The sequence below is a fragment of the Cheilinus undulatus genome, linkage group 6, assembly GCF_018320785.1.
Source record: "Cheilinus undulatus linkage group 6, ASM1832078v1, whole genome shotgun sequence".
Lineage (NCBI taxonomy): Eukaryota > Metazoa > Chordata > Actinopteri > Labriformes > Labridae > Cheilinus > Cheilinus undulatus.
Window position 1 is genome coordinate 38,803,040 of NC_054870.1, and position 22,602 is coordinate 38,825,641.

Sequence of the window (22,602 nt, forward strand, 5' to 3'; positions counted from 1 at the left end):
TTATGTCAATATGATCTTTCAGTTTTTCATTTTTTACAAATTTGCAAACATTTCTAAAATCCAATTTTTACTTTGTTGTCATGTGTTGAGTGTAGATTAATTATATATATATATATATATATATTTATATATATATGTATATTTATTTATTTATTTCAGATGCAGCATCAGGCTGCAACATAACAGAAAAAAGTGATGGGAGTCTGGATATGAATCATTGTATCAGAATTGGCCAAAATTAATTTGAAAATATCATAAATCAGCAAAAGTTCAATGTGCACATTTCTAAGCGAGATTTATTGTTAATAGAATTAAAGAAACAGTAAAAGGAATTTTAAAAATTTGCAAAAGGGTAATACTATATTGAGGTCCTTGGTATTGCAAAGTTTGGAAACTTTTGTACCATGAAGAGACTCACAATGAGGTGGTTCAAATACATTTATTAAATATAAAAGACTCTTGCAGTGCAGTAACCATAATACAAAATATTTGGAAGATTAACAGGATTGCAGTGCTCTGGTTATGTAAGTGTACATCAAAATTAAAATGAGCATTTTCCCGAAATAGTTTGAAAAGGTAAAAACCAGTTTTTAAAAAACATACCAAAAAGTTCTAATTCAACTAGGGAAAATCTTTTGTCAAAGTTTGAAACAGCCATAATGTGAAATCTTAATGTGTGATGCTAAAATCCATCACATGAAATTAGTTTAGATATTTTAATGAACTGTGCAACAACAGAACCAGTCAGGTGATAGTTTAATTCACAAGTGCAGCCTTACGGTTTGTTGTCCAATTCCTTTTTCACAAGTGTTTGCCAACAGATAGAAAGTACTGCAAGGAAAGCTGAAGTGCAGCATGTGACAACAGTGTTTGCACTAGAAGCTTCTTGATAATAATCACCTCTTAAAGCCAGGAAAAAGCACAAGAGGGAACTTGTTAAGAAATACATTTCTTTAACCTACTATAAAGTGAAAAGACAAGCAGACCAGTAAATTAAACATTGTGATTTAGACTTAACAGTTTGATTGTTGTAAAAAAAAAAGAAGAAGAAATGAAAAGAAAGAAAAACCAGTATAAATAGGAAAATAAATATTCCTTATGCTGTGCATAGTTTGAGAGAACGTAGTGTGGACTTAAACCAGGGGTGGTGGCTGTCATCTTTATCTAACCAATGATACAGACACTTGCTAATGGGTTTTATTGTACTGTCTAGTGTTGAACTGAGAGGTTTTCAGTGCAGAGCCATCAGATGAAGCATTCTTTGGTTCATTGAAATACTGAAATCAAGACCCCTCGAGGTCAAAAACACTGCTTCACAAGGTTCAAACGCACTCTGAACCTTTGAGTGGCATGCAGCACATGTGGCCATGGATGTGTGCATGCACATTACTGAGGATTTTTAAGGCCCTGTCCTATAGAATCAACTAGTTTATCTCGTATGTTTCTGTCATAGAAACGATCATGTGAAAGTGAAATCAACATTATTGATACCTTATATCAGGTGATTTCTTGTTTATCATGATAAAAAATGCAGACAAGCTCCTGTGCACTGACTAAATTGCGCAGTTACATTGGAAACCTTTGGTACCAAAATATTTCCGATGTATTAGTGCTGTTAAGACAGTGTCCTCTTTTGCTTGCAGTAACTTTGGGTTAAAAATCTGCCTGAGAATCTCAAGTATTTTCAAGCTTTGCAACTTCCTGTTACTATACGTTGTAAAAATACTGGAGATTAGTTGTCTTAAACTGGTATTGCAAAGAAGTAAAGTATCAAAAATGTTGACAACCTTTAACACTAAACAGAAATTTGCCTGAGGAGGTTGGTGTTAATATCTGACTCGGACCCGACAACTGAGTCTACATTTTTCTTTGCATAGACACAAGGCAGTGTGATGTTTACAAGTCCAAGTACCGAGAAAGCACGTCATATTCTAATGCTGAGAAATACTTGAGGATGCTTTTTGTTTGCATAAGGGCCACAGATCTGACTCTCCTACTGTCCAAAATACTGGGAGAAGCCTACAGACAAAGACTTTGCTCCTGACATTTCATGCAATCAGTACTAAAAAAAAAAAAATGAAATGCCATAGAAAAAAAACATTCATATCCAACACAGCCAGAATAACTGGTGGATACATTTTAACTTTAAAGAGTCAGGTTAAAAAAATGCAAATAAAAGTGTTTTTTCATGTAAAATGAGGAGGAACGCTGCTTTTTGAGGGGATTTCCTACAAAAAGAAAGTCCCAACAAGCGTCACAGATGAACCTTGGCCTGAAAAATCCATACTGAGTCCTTTCATTACTGCTGGAAGTGACAGAACCATTACTTTAGTTTTTAGAGTGGACCACGGCAGTTTCACTTCCTTGTTACGTTGCAGGACTGAGGTTAGGTTGCATCCCTTAAAAGAGAATAGGTCGCCATAAGCATAAAAGGCTTGTAATTATGAAGGTTTTCATTGCAAACAGCAGGTGGATTTGTTGTCCCCTTGGGTTAATGTTGTACTTTTGAGCAATTTGAGTTGAGTCAGGCTTTGGTTATAACAGAAAAACCTTCATACTGCAGGTCTTCTGTTGCATACGAGTGACTTTTTCTGCCTAAGAGCCTGAATGCTGGCTCTAATCCTTTGACTATTCTGGTTCATTCCACTACAGTGATTTTTTTTCTTTTTAGCCTGGAGAACCTGGTCCAGGGAGTGCCGGCTCCTTTTGCTCAGTCTGTGGGTCCAAGTTTCCTACACAACACTGGAGCAGAGAGTGAGGATAAGTAGAGTTCAAGGCTGCCAGGGCTTCCTGTCCTTGCCTTTGTGATCAGGAATGTGTTTGTAGCGACATTTATCCCCAAAGTGGCAGCCGGTGGTTCTCCAGAAGTAACACTCATCTCCGTTCACCGGGCCACGCCGTCGAGGTCTGGGCAGAGAGAATATATAAAGTGTCAAACTGTTAAAATTGTTGTCTTGTAGTAGGATTTCATTGACAATAGAGTGTTTCTTACCCAGCAGCTGCCCCCGTCTGCTGTGTGACAGGGAGACAGGTCTTAAGTGGAGTGGGAAGGACCCTCTGAGTGCGACGATCAGGATAACGCACAACTAAACGCGTGTTCTCAATACAATAACCCTGTACGGAAGGATACACAGTCCATAATAATGTTGTTAAAAAGAGACTAAATCAAGAGACAAAAGGAGTACCGATGTTACTGCAATGATTATTGTAGTAATTACAGTGTTTGAAAAATAGAAAGCTGGGTCTTTACAGCCCTGGGTTTCAGTCCCAATCCATAGTGTGGACTTTATTTTCTCATCAGATTATTTCCCTTCCCTTGTAATACGCAAAGACATCCAGACCACAACCAGGGTTGTGTTTATCCTCCATCCCACCCGATGGTGCCCTCATGCGCGCTTACTCACCATTACAGGCCTTTACTTCAGCCTCAAATCTTGGCCCAAACATGCCTCTATATTCTGCATAGTACTGTTTATATTCAGTTTAGATTACCTCAAATATTTTAACAGTCTTAAAAGCCAGAGAAATCCTAAATTCTTATAGCTGTAATAGTCCATGTCTACTCATGGCAGCCATCATGACTTAAACAAGTTTATTGTTGCTGTGGAAACACAAGATGTTACATCAAAGACTGATGTGTTCTGTTACTATATTTCATTCATTTCTGTGCTGCTTACTTAGTTACATTGGGAGCCCCCCTAGACATTTTCAAGTTGAGTTGAGATTCACTGCTCAGCTCTGCCCACCTGTATCAATTACTCCTTGTTAAGAATTAAGGACTCCTGTCAATTAATACCGCACTCCATGCGTTGTATTAACTAAACAGTATTTGTGGATGAAATTCATATAATTAGGGAGAAAAGCTGGTAATATTTAGCTACCTGGTTTGCACTGTGAACAATCCCAGAATTAATTGCAAGAAGCTGGCAGTATGAATCAGTAAGGCCACCTTTAAAATGCCCTTCTCCCTCAGTATGTGAAATTCATCCACAAAACAAAAATGGTGGTTTATTGTCTAGTAAATATGCCTTAGGGGAGAGCTGTCTTTAATGAGGGTCCTCAATACACACAAGTAAGCAGCATAGTTGGGCAGAGCTGAGCATGTCTCTACTTGTAATCTTTGTTATGGTTTTGGTCCAGAGCGTCCTGGCAGTGGATTCCATACACTGTGAATGAAACAATTCCCCATGCCAACAATTAAAAGAAATCATTTGATTCTTTGTACTTTTATTTATTTTAACTGCTATTTGGTTTAAAGCTTGTACAGCACTGTTGTGTGCAGTAGTTGTTTTTATATGTGCTTTAGAAATATACTTTGACTTTTGTCCAATCAATGGTTAAAAGTTTCAGAAAAAAGCAGACAGGTCTTAAATTTAAAAAGCTGGAAGAAAAAAGTCTTCAACGATCAAGCCATCACTGATTGCCTGACAACTGATTTAAGACTTTATTTTGTTTAAATAATGTATTTTGCTCCACAAATGAGTACTCACATTTAGTTTCTCCATGGCACGAGCAGCCATGTTTGCATTCTTGAAGTTTACAAAGGCACAGAATCTCTCATGCAGCACACGAATACTTTCGATCTCCCCGTACCTACAATGCAAAGTAAACAGCTTAGCAGGTGAGTCAATAACTACCTTAGTTAAATATTACATTTCTGTTTTCATAGGTAAAGATATGCTTAATGTCTTTTAAGTGAAATAATAAGAATCAAGAACAATTTCAGAATATTTAGTAATACATTTGCAGAAAGTCGTACATTTTAAAAAGGTCCCAAAGATGTTTCTCTGTCAGCTCTGTCGTCACATTTCCAACCCACAGAGATGCGCATGGGCTTCTAGAGGGAAGAGTAAAAGAAAGAATGTAATCAAAGACTGTTAAATAGCAGAGTTATATTATTTGTTGAAACTACTTCAGATAAAACTGTGTTAAAAGGACTAAAAATGCATGAAGTTACTATATATATATATATATATATATAAAAATATATATATATATAAAACATTCTACCCGCAAGACTGACTTATTACCCTTAGTTAAATTAGACCAGTGACTCTCACCTGGTCTAGCCTCAAGACCCATCACCACCTTCTTAATCAGAAATAGCCACTTAAATAAAAAAAAAAGGCAACTACTTAAATTCAATCAAGTGCAAAATGTTCAGAAGCCCTGAAGACATGTATGCTTACATTATATTTTACTCAGTTTGTTCCATTTTGGCTGTTTTCTAGAGATCTCTAGAAATTAACACATAATCATGGAAAAACCAGCTTATCCCAAAACAGAGAAGTAGGTTGAGATCATGAAAAAACCTGACTTATTAACACAGCAAAACAAAGTAAAACCCAACCAGTTAAGAACCACTGTATTCAAATAACAATGGTAACTTACCCTGGTTGCACAACTGATGGATCCTGGTTCACAGCTGCATGACAATCAGAACATCATTTACAGTTATAATCCCAGAAAAAAACATTTTATTTTTCAGGAAGAGAGCATGCAGGCTTTCTTAATGAAATGTGTACATGTTGACATACCCCTAGCCACATCAGAACAAGATGCCAGCACAGCCTGCACAGTTGAAAACTTCTCCAGGAGTGCCACACTTTGCCCTTCTTCAAAACCGAGCTCCTGAGGAAAATAATTGTGATGTATTGATGACTTCATAAAAATACTTTCAAGTTTCATATGAAAATGAGGAATTTAGAATCACTTCTTTAAATGGAAAGTTCAGAGTAAGTTCTTTTTTTATTTTGTTCGCAGCTACGCCCACAGGAAACACCTGAGCCATTTTTATTTGTGGCTTTATTTACCATCAGCTGCAGCACTTTACAGTCAAAGAGGTCATTGACAGCCTCCTCACAGTCTTTATCCAGTTTTAGCACCTGCTCCATGGCCTTCTCTGCCTCACTGTACCGCTGCAACACACATCCAGGATGAAGAGTTAGAAAAAGGACCATCTTAAAACAAAGGTTAGGTGAGAGAGAGGTACTGGTTACAACCATATCTAGTTCATACCTTCATGCCCATGAGAGCACTGCCCTTCCTGAAGTATCCTTTGGGCCAGTCTGGGGCCAGCTGAATAGAGCGCTCAGCGTCTGCCAGGGCCTGAGGGTACTGCTCAAGGCAGAAATAGCAATAGGAGCGATTCCCAAAGAACCTACAAGACCGGATTAAAAAAAAAAAAAAAAGAAAAAAGAAAAAAAAAATTATGATCAAAGTAGCATCACTATAGGTTCTCGCTTTGTTATAGACTTAGTCATAAAGTACCTGTTATCCTTTGGGTCACATTTGATGGCTTCTGTAAACATACTGACTGCTTGTGAGTACTGCCCCTCCTGCACCAGCTTTATCCCTTTTTCTGCTGGAAAGAAAACATGCTTGTAAATAACTCTCTGGTGAGTCAGTCCCTTAAGGGCTGTCTGATGCGTTTTTACAAAGATGTGTGTAATCAATAATTTACTCCCAGGCTTGGATTATTTCTCAATGAAAAAGTGTGTTTACAATCACTGCTAAGCAGAAATTATGCGCACCTGTCAGTGAGGCACTTTTCTTGTTCATGGTGTCGGTTCCATTTGACTGAAAGAAAAAAAAATGGATTATACTCACTGCTCTGAGCATTTACTTTATATACACACAGTTGATAAAGACTTAATATATAGATATGGACTTTTTTTTTTTTTTTTTATTAACAGCAGCCACAGCCAAAGGCAGAATTTTTGGTGCTGGCCATATTGTATTAGTCCCTGCTGCTGCCTGCAGACTGTGGCAGCAAAGGAGATCATCAGGTTAAAAATGTCAGATAGTTGCGGATAGAGGTCCCTTCATCTGACACTCTTATCTGATAATCTTAATCTCTTACACATTTCATGTATGAGACACTTTTCACATAAACAGTTTACACTGTTTACAAAGCTGTTTAAGTTATTGTACTTGCTAGTTAGCTCAATAATTTACCAGCTGCATTTCATCATCACTGATTAGTAGTGTTAGCAAAAACACTTCTCTAAAGGGACATAATGCATAGGGGCAATCAAAAGGCCAATCTTAGGTAATAAAGAAATTAAATGTACGTTTTTTTTGCTAAAGCTGAGAGATCATAGTAATTGCTGTAGTGCCTTTTTATCTGTTGCACTTCCATGCCCTCGAAATGTCTCATTTTGGAAAGTCATACATTTTGACTTTATAAACTCAAACATGTCATGTTTTAAAGTCACAAATTAAATTTAAAAAAAAAATACAGTATAGTATATAAGTATATAATTTAATCTCGTCAGATTTTCTTCCACACAATCAGGTATTTTCAATTTATAATCTCAAAAATTAAATGTTTTGGTTCACCTAAAGTTATGCCTGTTAGGAAGGAAGAATTTTATTTCAACCCAAGTTGACCTAGGAGCAGGAACGCTAATGCAAGGCATATATACATTCATAAGCACTTATTTTTACAGTGGCTCTCTTCCTCTCTTTAATGTATTTATGCAGCTTAATCCCACCTTAAATTGACATCCCATACCCTCATCTTCCTATTATGTCCCCCCTAAAACAACTAAGTGCACACACATTTGTTAGCAATAAGTGTGAGTAGGCCTGTTATATTGGCAATGAAAAAGTTCAAACTGAAGTTTAATTTTTCCAAAGGGTGTCCTGGAGGGGTTTAGCTTGACTTAGTTATGAATAGGGGGGGCCTAAGGAAAAAGAGGTTGGAAATCACTGCTTTTTATCACTGTCAGAAACTAAGTAACATAGAAAGTAATGCTAAAAGTAGAAAAATGTTCACCTCTTCAGTGAGCTTTCATTCAAATGCGCCAGTGTTACAGTGAGCAACCACTGCGGCAATGGCAGCTTGGTAACGTAATTTTTTTCCACTAACTTGTCTGAAGTTTTACTGATTTTGCGACAGACTAATGCAAGTTCAAGGTAGGCTGATTTCTGGCTGTATTTTAACCTCTCCCTCCTGACAACTTTCTCTACCCCAGCTGATTTAAACAGATGGCTGTTCACCATAATTGTCATTCTGCTCAAGGTTTTTGCCTTTTACAAGGAAGAATTCTGTTCTAAGGTCTTTCTTATTGATTAATACCAAGTGTCTATAAGTAATATCACCAAAAAAATAGGATTAGGGCTGTCAAAAGAGTCGGAATTCTAATTGTGATTCATCCCAGGAATTTTGTAGTCGTGATTAATCACACGTTTTAAATGCATTCTAATATTCCAACATTTTGCAGCTTAAACTGTTTTTGTGTCACTTTGACTTTTTCTATACAGACCTGCTTCTATAGGTAAATTGAAGATTTTTACATGGATGTAACCACAGAAAAACAAACTTGTTGCATACTAAAAAGGTTTGATAACACATGGTTTGGGTTGGCTTGGCTTGGCTTGTCCACTAAGCTGTCTGTGTTTTTCTTAAATTAAAATGAGACATTAAGTTGCAGTGGTGGACTTATTTTACATCACTGTGGCTGCAGGGAGAGGCTGATGAAACTTAACCATTTTTGCTGAAGCGAAAGTAAAACATGCAATTAAAAAACTAGTGCACCAATTGTGGATTGTAGTTAATAACGATTAATGTGATTAATTTTGACAGGTCTAATTTGAATATAAAAAATGCATTCTTTTTTTAAATCCTATACTAGTTGTCATGATTTAGAGTTACATGAATTCCAACAATTAATTTATTTAATGTTTATTTGTATAGGGACAAGTATGAAGCTAGTAAACCATTGCCACACACTACAGCATTTGTACCTTGAGCTAATTTGCAACGACCATCCTGAGCTGGGCTTTTAAAATACATAAAATTCCCCAAATACACAAACAGTCACAACATTAACATGACAACAAATTCACACAAAACAAGCACAACATTACATAGACAACTGAATTTGGTTAATTGATTGGCTAAGAGGGTCTGACAACAGGGAATGTCCAAGTCCTTTATGATGAGACTTTTAGCTGGAAATGCTAATCTGCTATCAATACTGAAGGCAATACGGTGAATTGTTGGGCAATAATTAAAAAGTGGTCCCATTTTCTGTGAATATTGCTGCGATTGTTTCACCCATATATGGTTATATAGGTAGTCAGGTGTTTCTTATTTTTAACAGTGTGGTCTGATGGACAAACTATGTGATGACATCACCCCAAGGATTGTCTGAAATCATCAGAAATCAAATACACTTGGATTCATGTATCTGCCATTGGCCTTTATGTGCCAGTAAGATCTGTTAAGTCATATATAGCTCAGGCTTTAATTTAAGCCCCACCTGTAATGCATTAGACTAATTCAAGAGACAGATAACCAAAGTCCAAGTATCATCCCACAGCTGAGACAAAGTAGGTCAAAACACACTCATGTACAGACACACTGCTGTAAAGGCTGTCATGGTCCAGAGTCCACTTTTCCACGTCATCACACTGTGGAGCTGTCACAAGTAAAACAGCAGCAAGGTATCCGATGTAGCCGTTTTAATCATCTACTAGCATTCATTCACCTCTCTCCTGGCTTCGTTCTCCTTGTTCTCTTTGGATTTGCGGCTGGATCCTTTGGGTTTGATATGGCTAGCAGCATTAGCAAAGAAGGCACTGCTCACATCCCACTCTGGCTCCTGTGAGACAAACAGAAAAGAGACAGACTGTTAAGCAATGAGGCTGAAAAGTATTACACAAATATCTGACCACCTATACAAGAAATGAGGGTGCTAACAGTGAGAGTTCTTATTATTTTTTTACTATATTTGTAAAAAGTGTATTCTTAAAAATATAAAACTCTAGCACCCACACCTCTTCAGTGGATCTGGCTTGAGTCTTCTGATGTCCTTTGTTCCCTGAAGAACTCATAACTTGAGTGGCGATGTCCCTGTGTGAGGCAGCTGATTTTGTCTCATGTTCCTCCCCTTTTTGCACTATTTGCTTTTCAACTTCAGCTCCAGCTTCTGCTTCAGACTCACTCTCATCAAGTTCAGACTCTGCACCACCATCCTCGTCTTCGTCATCCTAGGGCCAAGGTTTACATAATATCACTTTTTCTATCGCAAAAATCAAACATACGTTGAATTTCCAGAAAAAAATAATGTGGGAATTACCCGATCAGCATTCTCATTTTGTTTAATCTGCTCCTGCTTCTTTCGTTTTCGACGGCGCTGAAAGAGATGGAGTCAACACTTAAAAAGACTGAACAATAGCACAATTTTATTGATCCTGAGAAAGATCAATGAACAGCATAAAACATTAGTAACATGCCAACAACCTCAGCATCACAAAAAAGAAATTAAACTTAGAAAAGATGTGTTTTGATTTCAGTTGTTTCAATAAATAACCATAAATTGTGAATCTTTGTAAGTTCCTTTCAGTTATCTTTTCTAAATTATACAAATATTTACAGAACAAACACAGTTGAAGGTTGGCAGTGGAATAAGTGTTCATTAATTGTAATTGAGGTAAAAAGTTCAATTAACTGTGATTTAGATTTTTGCCATAAGCACAGCCCTAACTATCAATTCTTCTGTCGATTAACTGAGTACTCTAATCAGAAATATTTCATTTTTTAATCAATCACTTTTGTTTTTTCAAGAGCAGTAGTACAAGACAAATAAGAAAAGAAGATAACTACTTATATATTAAAAATTGGTATTAACAGGTTCTCTAAAGAAAATAAATTTTACCATGTGCAATACAGTTCTGATGGTAATTTACATTTATTAAAATTAAAAGGAAAGGAAACTAAAAACTGACATAAAATTATGCCATATTTGGGTTTAGAGATTCTATCCCAGGCAATTTTGGGTGATTTCTTATATTGTAGTTTATTTTTATTTTCCATTTGTCATTAAAGTGAAGCGACACCACAGCCTGGTATCAGTTTATCCTTACAGAGTCTGTTACACAGAGCTTAAACTCATGCTCTGCTTTAACTGTTTTGCAGGAGCAGCCAGTGACACACACAGGCATAAGCGTACACACATACTGTACTAGGGATGCAGGAATAGCCAGCTAAACAGTAAAATCCAGATCCTTTTGTCATCTGCACCAGAATTACGAGTTGGGCAAACTAATTAATAACATGTTTTATCAGCTCAGGCTCACAATCCCAGTCACACACACCATCTAAACTGCAATGTAGCCGCCTGCCACTAGTTACCACTTTAGTTGTTCTTAGTGACTACTGTCTTGCTGCCACAATTCTTTTTACTCTGATAAAACAACTGCTAACTGCTTCAGCACCAATCTTTTGAAACAGTGCAGTTTAGCACTAATTCAATCTAAAAAATTGGGATAAAGTTGTGTGGTGGCTGTGTCGGATTATACTTGCATATAACTGAAACATTGAGTCACAGTGGTGCTGGCGCTGCCATTGCATCATGATGGTGAAACTTTTCTTTTTACCATTGCAGTGTTAAGCTGGTTTACTCAATGCATTTATTTGACTTTATATGCATTGGAACATCACCATTCTCTATAGATGTTCCACCACCATTGTTTCCTTTCTAGTACAAATTCGGATACTAGAGTGTTGGGTATCGGCTGATACAGCGGACAGATCCAACACAGGTGTAGACCTTCTGGACCAACTGTTCTTTATCGGATCTACCGGTGTGGATTTATCTTTAAAGTCCCAGAAAAGTCACCCAAGTTCAAGGCTTGCTACAAAAGATTCAGTGAGGGCTATTAGGCATGAATAGCCTCAATGGACTGGTGCAAAAGCTAACTACAAGAGGAAAAAAAGTAAGAGGCTACGATTTATGGTTCAAAAGTTATTTGACCTTTCATAGCCCGTGTCACTGATTGCTGTATATGACAATGGCGGTATCGTATCAGTGCATAAACACTACAAACTGTATGTTAAAAGAAGGAATTTTCAAATAAACTCCTTGCTGCTCCTGTAAATTCACCTAAAATGCCTCAGAATTTAATAAGTAAAAAATAGATCGGAACCAAAAATCTTGACCAATACACCAAGAGGGTTAAACATATGGTTTGATCTTTAGTATGAGCACAACATTTGATTTTTGCAAGAGTTATTGACAATTTACAATAGTACCATGACATTCCTAGAGAAAATTCACTACTTCTGCTTTCTAAAGAAGTTTTTGGAAACAAAAATGAAATATAGGTCAAACTTTAGTAGTCCTTCATAGCATTGCAGAATTAACAAATGACTCATGTTGCATATTTAAGAGCTATGAGGGTGTGTGTGCTCACCTTCCTTTTGGCTTTGCGTCGCTCCGCCCTTCTTCTGGCCTTCTCCTCCTCACTCAGATCCTCCTCTCCATTTAATGCATCCTAAACACACAATCACATGAACGTTGCACATTGTACCTCCACCAATTGTACAATGCCCTGTCACTGTGACACAATTTGTTTACCTGTGTCAAAGAGGCATCCTCACTTGGGTCAGGGTTTGCGGCACCACAGTCCATCTGCTCGTCCTGCTGCTGGACAGGAGGGCCTGATGAGAAGAAAACAACTTAGTAGCTCTTTAGAGCATAAATACACTGTATTCTTTACAGTAAGAATACAGAAAGAATACATTTTTTCTGTATTCTTTGGCTTTGATTATAGAAAATGACCTAAAATTACACCACATACAAGACTAAAATGTAGGGATGCACAATATTATCAGCCTGATAGCGGTATCAGAAGATATTAGCTAAGAAAAGGCAATTATCGGTAGGGATGTTTCGATACATTTTTTTCCTTCACAATACAATTCTGATACCAAGGTGATGGAAACCAAGTACTGATGCGATACTGGTGTGAACTTTCTGGACTGACTGTGCAGCCTAGCAAATTATTTTAGACCTATATTTGATTCAGAACATGGTTTAACAAATAGAATTGTTACTATATAGCATTTCTGTGACCCTAAAGTTGTTTTCCTGCTGATTATTGAGTTTTATTGCTAAATATTAAAATATCAATAATGCAGGGGGCTGCATCACAGGCTCTCTCTATCTCTCTCTCCATTATGCTCTATTCAGGCAGCATGATATGATTACAGAACAGCCTGCAACTGGCTGACAGACCCTCACAAAGGGAAAGCAATATGGCGTTAGCATTCGAGTTGGCGTTCGAGTTAGTTGTAATAAATGATCATAATTCAATTAAAATGGACAAAAAAGACTTTCAATATCGGGTTTACTGGTGCGGATTTAATCATTAGAGTCCCCAAAAGTCAAACAAGTTCCAGGCTCAGTGGAAAATGCTGACCACAGGATTCAAAGGCATCAATAGCGTTAATGGGAAGGCACAACAGCTAACTTCAAGAGGAAAACCAAGTAAGAGGCAACGATTTATGGTTCAAAAGTTATTTAACTTTTGATAAACTGTGTCACTTCTTGTCATGTACAATAGCGCTGGTCTGGAAGTCATTTTAACAATCACGTTCAGAGAAAACCTGTCAGGCAGACACAATTCTTTGCTGATGCAGTGAGTCCTTTGCTTCTTCTTCAGTAGTATAAAAATGGTAGCCCGTGCATGCTGTGCTTTCCGGCAGCAAAGAAGAATTAACTGCCAGTTTATAGCACTAACATTTAGCATGGCTAAACAAAGCAAAATATAAAGCTAAACAATGGTATCGGATCGGTGCATAAACTCGTGTATTCCCCGATACCAATACCTGCATTCTAAGCAGTATCAGACATATTCCTGATACTGTTATCGGAACAACCCTAAGTATCGCTAACCGTGGATATCAAAATTTCTGCCAATATTTACATTCAATATCTTGGCTGTGAATTTTGGCATATATCGACTGCAAAATTTGGCCATATAGACTGAAACGTGGAATTTTAGGCTGGACCTATAGACCTATGTAAGTTGAGATCTTTTTCTTTATTCATCCTCATTCTTCAAACCTTAATGTATGTTTTAAGAAAAAAGTTTTGTTTCTTTTGTCATCCTCAAAGCTTAAACTGTGTTCAAAGGACTGAATTTTACGTTATGTAAAGCACATTTAAAAATCGGTATCAGCTAAAATGAATATCAGCATATCGGATATCAGCAAAAATCCACTATCGTGCATCCCTACTAAAATGCCCAGTCAGCCATCATTTGTGCACATGATGCTTATCAAGTCTCAATCTTTAGCATGACATGTGCTGTGTAAACTCAACAAAAGCTGCAAACATTTGTCTTGGAAACAGAAAAGGTACAACAAGTTCCACTCAGATGTAACTGACTTGGTAATAAAACAAGCAATCGTGACTTGTTGGAAAAGAATCATTAGTCGTCCGGATGGCAAATATATGTGGTACTTCGTATTCAGGTCTAATCACTGTGACCTTAGATAAGCTAACTATGTATGACACTGGGTGGAGACAGGAAAAATTATGTCATGCTCTCTTTTGGATGAAAAAAAAATAAGAAGGGGAAGCCGAACAGAAAAACTGCTTAGTGAGATTCAACTCAAGTCGTTTCTTTTTAGCCTGAGGAGAGGAAGATCTGCACTCTGTACCACTCAAACAGGCACAACGTGCAACCCACAGCTGCCTGTAACACTGCGGTTTGTGAGCATGACATCTCTGCACAGGAACTTTGTAGAAAACAAGCACTGCCTGAAGTGGGTGCATAACTGATCAAAACAGAAAAAAATTGAGCTCATTTAACCCCAATCGTTAGACAAAAGGAAACCAAAAGCACCCAGCACAATGTAGAAATCTAAGCAGTGTCAGATTACTATTTGTTCAACAAAGATTTCCAGGGCAGTGACAAATTCATTCTTTGTCTGTGACTCATGTTGTGACTGGCAAGTAATTGATCCAAATGATTGTTAACCTCATTCTGCTCAGTGCAGTTTGACTCTTTAAGTTCAAGTTCTTCATATTACAAATGACAATTGTTATGGAAAAAGGCAGGAAAACAAGAACTTCACTCTTTGTCTCCATCAATGTGCTGATCCTTTGAGGCTCATATGAAATCAGAACAGTATTTAAAAACCTGCTGAATATATGATGTAAGACAAAGAAAAAATACTGCTGCCCTTAAGGTTCCCAAGAGCACAGCGGCCTCGATAATATGTAAATGAAGACGTTCGGCACAACAAGAATTTTTCCAAGAGCCAGTCATCCAGCCAAACTGAGCAAGTGGGGTATGAAGGGTCTTAATAAGAGAGGCAACCAAGAACCTGATGGTTGCTCTGGCTGAGTTCCAGCAATCCTATGTGGAGATGGGAGAAAGCTCCAGAAGGACAAACATCACTGCAATCCTCCATCTGAGCTTTACTGTCGAGTGGCTAGATGGAAGCCTCTCCTTAGTGCAAAAGCACCTGAAGGACTCTCAGACTGTGAGGAACAAGATTCTCTTGTCTGATGAAATTATCATTGAACTGTCTGAAGAGGAGTCAGGCACCGCTCATCACCTGCCAAATACTGTCCTTACAGTGAGGTACAGTGGTGGCAGCATCATGTTGTAGGGGTGTTTTTCAGCAGCAGGGACTCGGAGACTGGTCAGAGTTGAGTGAAACCTGAACGGAGATATCTGTACTTTGTTCTTCTTTTAATGAAGAAATGTTGTCAAGTTCTGATAAAACTGATGCTGCCACAGAATCCACGCTTATCTCTTCCACCATAGTTGCACCGGCCTATTGTCGCTGCTTGCTTCCGTCACGACTCCGCCACATCCAGGAGTACTGCCTCTTACTCCTGATTGGTCCTGTCACTTTCTTACAGGGCCCATTCTGTTCAGACAGGAGCTTTGCAAGATGGATTTGCCAGTGAGAAATACAGAAACAGCCGAATCCATCTGCTTTGCAAGGTTACTGTGTGGTGTGATGAGCACTTTATACAACTTTTGAAATTCCTAAAAATTTAAGACTAACTGAGCAACCATTAAAAAACAGCCTGATTAATAAAAGCTGATGATTATATACAGCTTTACTTTCGTAAATACTCTACAGCTGTTTGGAGTCAGTATCTTCAGAAAGTAAAAGGGATCTCAGCTGTCTGTACTCAAATGTCATGATATAAGCACCTCTAAAGCACAGCTCCGCCGTGTTAGCTGAGTCAACAGTTTCTGTTAAATCCTAACCATAAAGGAATGTCCTTCTAATAATGACACAAAATCCCCAAAAAACACAACAAAGAGTCTCTGTTTCTCCCCTTCAAGGACACCGCTAAAGTTAATGTGGAGTTGAAAGGTGAGCTCTTTCCACAGGAATGTTAAATAACAGTGCATCAACTTGACTGGACATTTTAACCTGAAAAACATCCCCTTTTCTTTACAGTGCTTCGACATATTACAGGAAAGGAGGAGGAAATAGTCAATGTAAGTTTCATTTCTGTTAATAACGCCTTGTAAAGACAGATTTTCCTGATCAGGGGGAGAAATGTTAAGGAATATCTTTCACAAACCAATCTAAAAAAAATCCTGACTTAGAGCAGTGAGTGTTTTATACATGAATCTCCTGGTTTTGATCAGTTTTTTTTTTTTTAAGTATCCTGTTCAGGGTTTAGGCACGTAAACATCACATCCCAGTACGAGCCCTTATCTCAAATTTGAGACATCAGATTTTGCCATCTAAAGAATTCTGAAAGAAAATGAGATACTGTGACATGAAGACGCCTTACCCCATGTTCTGACAGCTGCTGACTACCTGAACAGCCTCAGCCAAGTGACAGTGCTGAAAGGTATCAGCAAAATAAACATGGTTGCAACAACAGGATCTTGCTTCTTGAGCAATTATACAAACTGATTTGGGGTTTTGGTAATGAAACGTGGTATCAGCAATAGCCTAAAAATCATATCACGGTATTTTTCTTGCCTTTGACGATAACGGTATTATATCACAGTATTACAAAATTAAAAACAGATAATGCTTTTTAATCCAAATTCAAGTGTTATTAACCCCCTTCTCCCCTTAAAACAAGCCTTTGATGGCATACTCAATTTATGTCTAAGTATAGGAACACAGAAAACATGTTTTATTTTTTTTTAAGTCTCTCTAGGTTTACTTCTGTCTAACTGCACTCCAAGTTTCGCATTTCATCTCTAACCTGATGAGGTGTGTTAATCTGCTAATGACTTGAACACGTTTCCTAGTGAAGGCGTTCACAATATAAGCGTTTCAGAAAAATAACAGCCGCAGACCTTTATTCTGAAGAGCTTGACAGAAGTATTGTGTTTGGGATTGTATTAGCTTAGCTTTGGCTGCTGTACCGGAGAATACGGCTAGTTTACAGCAGCTTTTCTGACCTCATTTAACATCACAGCCTGGATCTTTGACTCACTGTGGAAAAGAAAGTCATAAGTTAAAATAGACTTTTAAATGGTTGTTTATGCCGTTGTAAGAGGAAGAGCTGCAGCGCTGGGCTCTGAGAACAGCCAAAGCAGCACTTAGCTTGTGTTACAGCCCCAGGCAGGCTAATAGAGACAGCACACTGACTTTGTTGCGGTACAGCCGTCAGACTTTGAGAGAAAAAAACACGTGTTTTTGCCTGCTAACTGTGCCTAGTTACAGCGGCAAGAGTCCTTGACATTCAGTTAGTTACCTGGCTACACGTAATGCTAGAGCTAAACGTGCTATTGACTAGACTCAGCCTGAGCTGTGTGTCACAACTCACTCTCTCCGCCAGCTGTGTGAGCGGATATGCCCCATGTGTGCATTGCAGCACAACAGCATTTAAACCGGTGATGACGGTGTTGCTTGAATCCATTCCGTGGCAAAAATTTTATCGGTGACGGTATTAATACTGGTTTACCACCCACCTCTACGTAGCACTGTTTTTTTTTAACCAGCTCCTCCTGCTCTGTGGTCTCTGTGCTTGAAGCCATTGTCACACTGAGGCAGATATGATGACGTCATCAACAAGCGTTATCGCGATTGGTCGGTACATTCCAAATCTCTACCGTAGGCCAAATTTGTATCATTTATACCATCTACCTCATATACCATGCACCCCTATATCAGTGTTTAATTGTACAAAGCCAGTGGTCGAATTTCTCTAAGATTTCAAAACACTGACATTTAGTTCCTGTTTGATCTCTGCTCAACTGTTCTGTTGTAGCTGGCTGTCCCTGTATCACATGAGCTAGCATCAAATACAGGTGCATCTCCAGAAAATAGAATATCAAGTAAAAGTTTATTTTTCCCTGTGATTTACTTCAAAATGTTACATTTCCCTACATCTTAAATACTATCTCATACAACGTGATTACAGCTTACAGCTCATGAAAATTAAAAACCCACTATCTCAAAATATTAGAATATTGTAGAAAACTCTGATTTGCTATGCTTTCCTGAGCCTTTATTCTTGTGCATGGTACAACAGAAGGCTTTGGCCATAAGCGTATAAACATAGGCACAAATGAGCCTTTAGGCTACTCCTCATATATTACATTGCAGTGTCTAACATCCAGCAATGTTTTGGATTGTGTCAGTAATGTAAATGAAGTTATTCTACAAGTGGATCAAGAAAACCCACAAGAAACATTTTACTAAGTGTTCTTCAGTTTATATAAAGCTGAGTATTGTCAAAAGATCTCTCAGCCACACACATCCATGGTGACAAGGGGGGAGTGCTGGGCAGGATGAGCTGTGTGTATTAAGAGGGCTAGGTGTGTTTGTGTGTGGATAATATAACTGAAGTGAAGCAGGGTGAGCAGATTAAAGTTCAAAGATGTTTAGAAACATAGAGTAATGTAGCCTATTGTAGCCTATATCTATGATGACTGCTCCCATTATGACCTCATCTAACCTTTTAGACTACATTTTACAGTACTTGACATGCATTAACGATTGCATCATGTGTTTTGAATTGCCATGTTTGTCTGGGGAAAGGGTTTATATAAATAAATATTTTAAAAGGAAAACTTCATACTTAATATTAATTGATAATTGCAATATAACTTCAGAAGCCTGGTTCATACTTTGGAGTTCAATCTACGCCGTAGCTACACTGTAGTGACATACGCTGCTGTGAGCACTACATAACTGAGCATTGGTATGTCCACACTATACTGCAATACTCAGCTGCTATTTTTATGCCAGTTCCTGGTCCTGCCACCACAATTCCTGCTTGTTTACATACAGTTGCTGATGACTGAAAAAAGTATTATGTATTAACTGATAAATAATGAGCAATAGTTGCTTGCAGCGGTTTTTGTGAAAGAACAAAAGAGAGGAGGCACTGAAGGAAGTAGAAAAAAGGCTGCTCAATCAGAACAGACAGAAGATGAGGGAATTTTCTGCACTTGTTCAGCCACTAAGAGAGACATGGATGACAAAATGTCCTGATATTTTTAGTAGATATTAAAAATTTACTGTTGTCTGATCCTAGGGGGCAACATGCCTGTAGACTATGGATGAACAATATTGGATTCCTGGACATCTGATATGCCGATATTTATAAATTAATTTTAGCTGATACGGATTTCACTGTAGTTCAGACTTAAAACTCTAGCTTTTAAACACAATTTAAAGTTTGAGGATCGACAATTTAACAAATTTCAGTCATTAAAGCCCACTTTAATGTGTAAGGAATGATGGACAATAAAGAAAAATAATTAAGCTGACGTAAGTGCGTTATTCCAGCCTACAGTACAACTTACTTATTTGTTGACTGCCATTATCTACAGCTGATAAAGGCTGAATTTTATTGCCAGAGTATCTGTTGTAAAGATTGGCAGAAATATTCATATCTGCCTGTACCAATAATTCTCTTTCTAAGGTAGTATCTGCCAATACTGATATCTTGCTGATAATATTATAGCCTACATCTCTACTGAAGACATTACTCAGACTGGCAGTCGCCTGATACTACCCTGCATACCAATCACAGGGCTTGCTGTCTATATTGTTTACTTTTGAGGGGGTTCCACATCTGGCTACGGACATAGACCTCTGTGTAGTTTCTTGGCTACTCAGATGTCCGGTCTAGATTTGATGCAGGCATATAAATCTCGTATAATGCTACTCCTCACACCAGTGATTTTCATGATAGTCATGTCAATCCCACATAAAAAGACTTATCATCTAGGGTTCTCATTCACAAAATAATAAAAATATGGTTATACGTTTTTTACTTTACTTGCACACTTTTCACGAATAACAAGTGTTCCCATGCTAAAAGAGGACAGCTTAAAATTCAGTTTATTTATCTCAGAATGTTATTTCAGTTTGCTTTTGCAAAACTATAGTGATAGACCAAAAGTAAAGCCTATTTCAAGTCATTTCCTTATCATTTGCAGTAGTGATGGGAATTTTGGCCTTTCTAGTGACCGGATCATTTAGCTCTTGGGGTGTAACAATATTTGTATTTGTCCTGGAGCGTTATGGTTTGGTGCATGTGGTCACACAAGGAATACATCTGAACGAAGAAACAAGGCAATCACGTGTAACAGTATTTACCTGCCAATCAAGGTGGCAGGTAAATAACTGCTATAGAACAGCCACCTAAGAAGAGAAAGAAGCAGGCACTTCAAAACAATGATGGAGAACAACCAACTTCAGTGGCAAGAGCAGTGGAGAAACAAGATGCTGGCTTCTCTCCTCAGCATCTCCATGCTATTTTTTTTAAAAGCCTGTTAATGTGAAAGTAGAGGGATGAAGGCATTGATACATTTTAAAGATTATGAGCAGATATGCAGAGGTACAGAACACCAGCTACAAGGGAGCATTTAAGCTCACTAACCATTACACCCCTATTTGACTCAGCTCAGTAATAAGAGCTGGCTCTGTTGGCTCCCAAAAACGTCATGCAGTATCATTTTGGCATTTTAAATCAACCAAATTTAGTGATGTTTTGAAATGTGTGCATGTATTTTACAGGATATTTTTTTAATGACTCCCCCTTTCCTTGGTTGAATCTGTGATGTTGTAATATTTTAAAATAGCTCTATGATCTTCATATTTCCCTATTTCATGGGAATATCACACAGAAAACATGAAAACAATGTAAAGGAATCCATCCCAACATAGGCAGCAGCTGCAGACCTGAAAAGTACCCTTGAAAAAAAAAGACGAGTTGATCGGTTTCTTCTCCGCTAGGTCAGAAGTCCCGCTTGCTCTTTGATTTTGATTGGCAAGTGAGGGAGAAATGACATTGACCAGCACAGCACTGTTCCACCAGTTGAACAGTTTTCAACCAAGAGGGCTAGAAGCATGGCGGCCAAAACAACTGACACAGAGCATTGAGGGCTCAGAATGCTGGACTACATTAGTTTTGGATTTAAAGTACCAGGGCTAATAATGCTGGTCATGGACACAGGCCCTAACTCACTGTAATTTCACTGAACTTTATAATTCCAAGAATAATACTAATTTACCAGATGTTTATCATAAACCATCAATGTTAAGACAGGGCAGTAATGGTATGCCTATGGATGAGCGGTGTGATGATAAAGATTTATTCTGACATGTATTAAATACCAACAAAAAAGGAGCAAAGGAAGGAATGGCTTCAAATAGGAGGTAGCTTTTGTTGTTCATGGAAAATGCTGGCTATTAAATTGCAATTTTTTAAGGAAAGGGCAAAAATTAAATTCCTAAATTAAGCTTGATTTGAAAAATTGGAGATTTCAGTTTTAGAGGAAGGCTTAACACAAACATCCAAACCAAAGAGGGAGAGTGTGGAGTCGAAGAGAACATACATGCATTAAATTATTTGGATATTGGAGCCCTGCAGTGTGCGTTTACCCATATTTACCAGGTCTAATAAACATTAAGCAGGTAAATAACAAGTACATTCCTAGTATCCTCATTAACACCAGTTCTATATCAGAGGTAGCTTAATGAAAGAGCGCTTTAAAGATACTCTTCTGACTATGATGGGGATTTAGCAGAAAGCCTGTAAACAAACCTAATTCACTGCTCATATTTAAAGTAGGAAACTAAACACAGACAAAGTCAAGAAGAGGAACAAAGTATAGGCACATGACAGGTTTTATCGGCACATAACTTGATGCTCATATAACTCTAAATATGGCCCTAGAGGTTCTAGCTTGCAGGGCTTTTGCCACCTATTTGAGGCATTATTGTCATACCAACATGCACGGGGGAATGTTGCTCCTCTATCTGTTTTAGTTTTAGCCTTTAATGCACATTTCCTGCTTTATATGGCGTGCGTGGACTTTTAAGTTTTATTATTACTGGCTACAGGGCTGTAAAAGTCTGTGAAAGTATGTTTTTAGAGTCCTTATTACCACTACTTGGCACCGACAACGCAAACTTGGAAGTGGGGAGAGCAAGGGTGTAACTGGCAGGAGGGGAACTCTCATTGTCTGAACAAGAACTCAAAATGATCTTCACGACAAAACACAAGCTTAAAAAAACACTATTACACGTGTGAAGATGAAAAAAGTAACTTTAAATATATATTCTCAGTAGTTTCATTGTCAAAACGGTTTCATTATTACTTCGGCTGAACTTACGGTTAACTTTAGAAACTTTTTTTTTGAAAACTGTAGCATGTCTTACCGCTCCCGAGTCCCAGCAGCCTGCATATGTCTCTGGTGAATTTCATGAGCGCAACCATCCAGCATATTCCTCTCGATAATCTCTCAAAAATACTCAAAACAAGTGTTTAGCCCGGAGTGAACACGTTTGTAACATTGGGACAATCGCTATCGAATCTGTGGGAATCTTTGGTGGTTGGGTCCACTTCC

At 37.9% G+C, this 22,602-nt stretch overlaps 1 protein-coding gene across 4 annotated transcripts; it reads right to left on the reverse strand.

Moving 5' to 3' along the window:
• Positions 1–425: 425 nt before the first annotated feature.
• Positions 426–22,602, reverse strand: zgc:123010 (uncharacterized protein LOC641500 homolog). 4 transcript variants are annotated; one of them, XM_041789821.1, is made up of 16 exons: positions 22,415–22,602; positions 12,369–12,451; positions 12,205–12,285; positions 10,089–10,145; positions 9,787–9,999; positions 9,498–9,611; positions 6,534–6,579; positions 6,271–6,361; positions 6,019–6,160; positions 5,814–5,918; positions 5,538–5,631; positions 5,392–5,425; positions 4,760–4,837; positions 4,491–4,593; positions 2,993–3,114; positions 426–2,907 (listed from the first exon to the last, which is right to left on the reverse strand). In XM_041789821.1, the coding sequence occupies exons 1-16, from the start codon at positions 22,470–22,472 to the stop codon at positions 2,772–2,774; spliced, it is 1,557 nt and encodes a 518-aa protein (XP_041645755.1). In that variant the 5' UTR covers positions 22,473–22,602; the 3' UTR covers positions 426–2,771. The 4 variants fall into 4 exon arrangements, with proteins under 4 accessions (XP_041645755.1, XP_041645754.1, XP_041645758.1 ...); XM_041789820.1 differs by having other exon boundaries at positions 6,271–6,364; XM_041789824.1 differs by lacking the exon at positions 2,993–3,114 and having other exon boundaries at positions 6,271–6,364.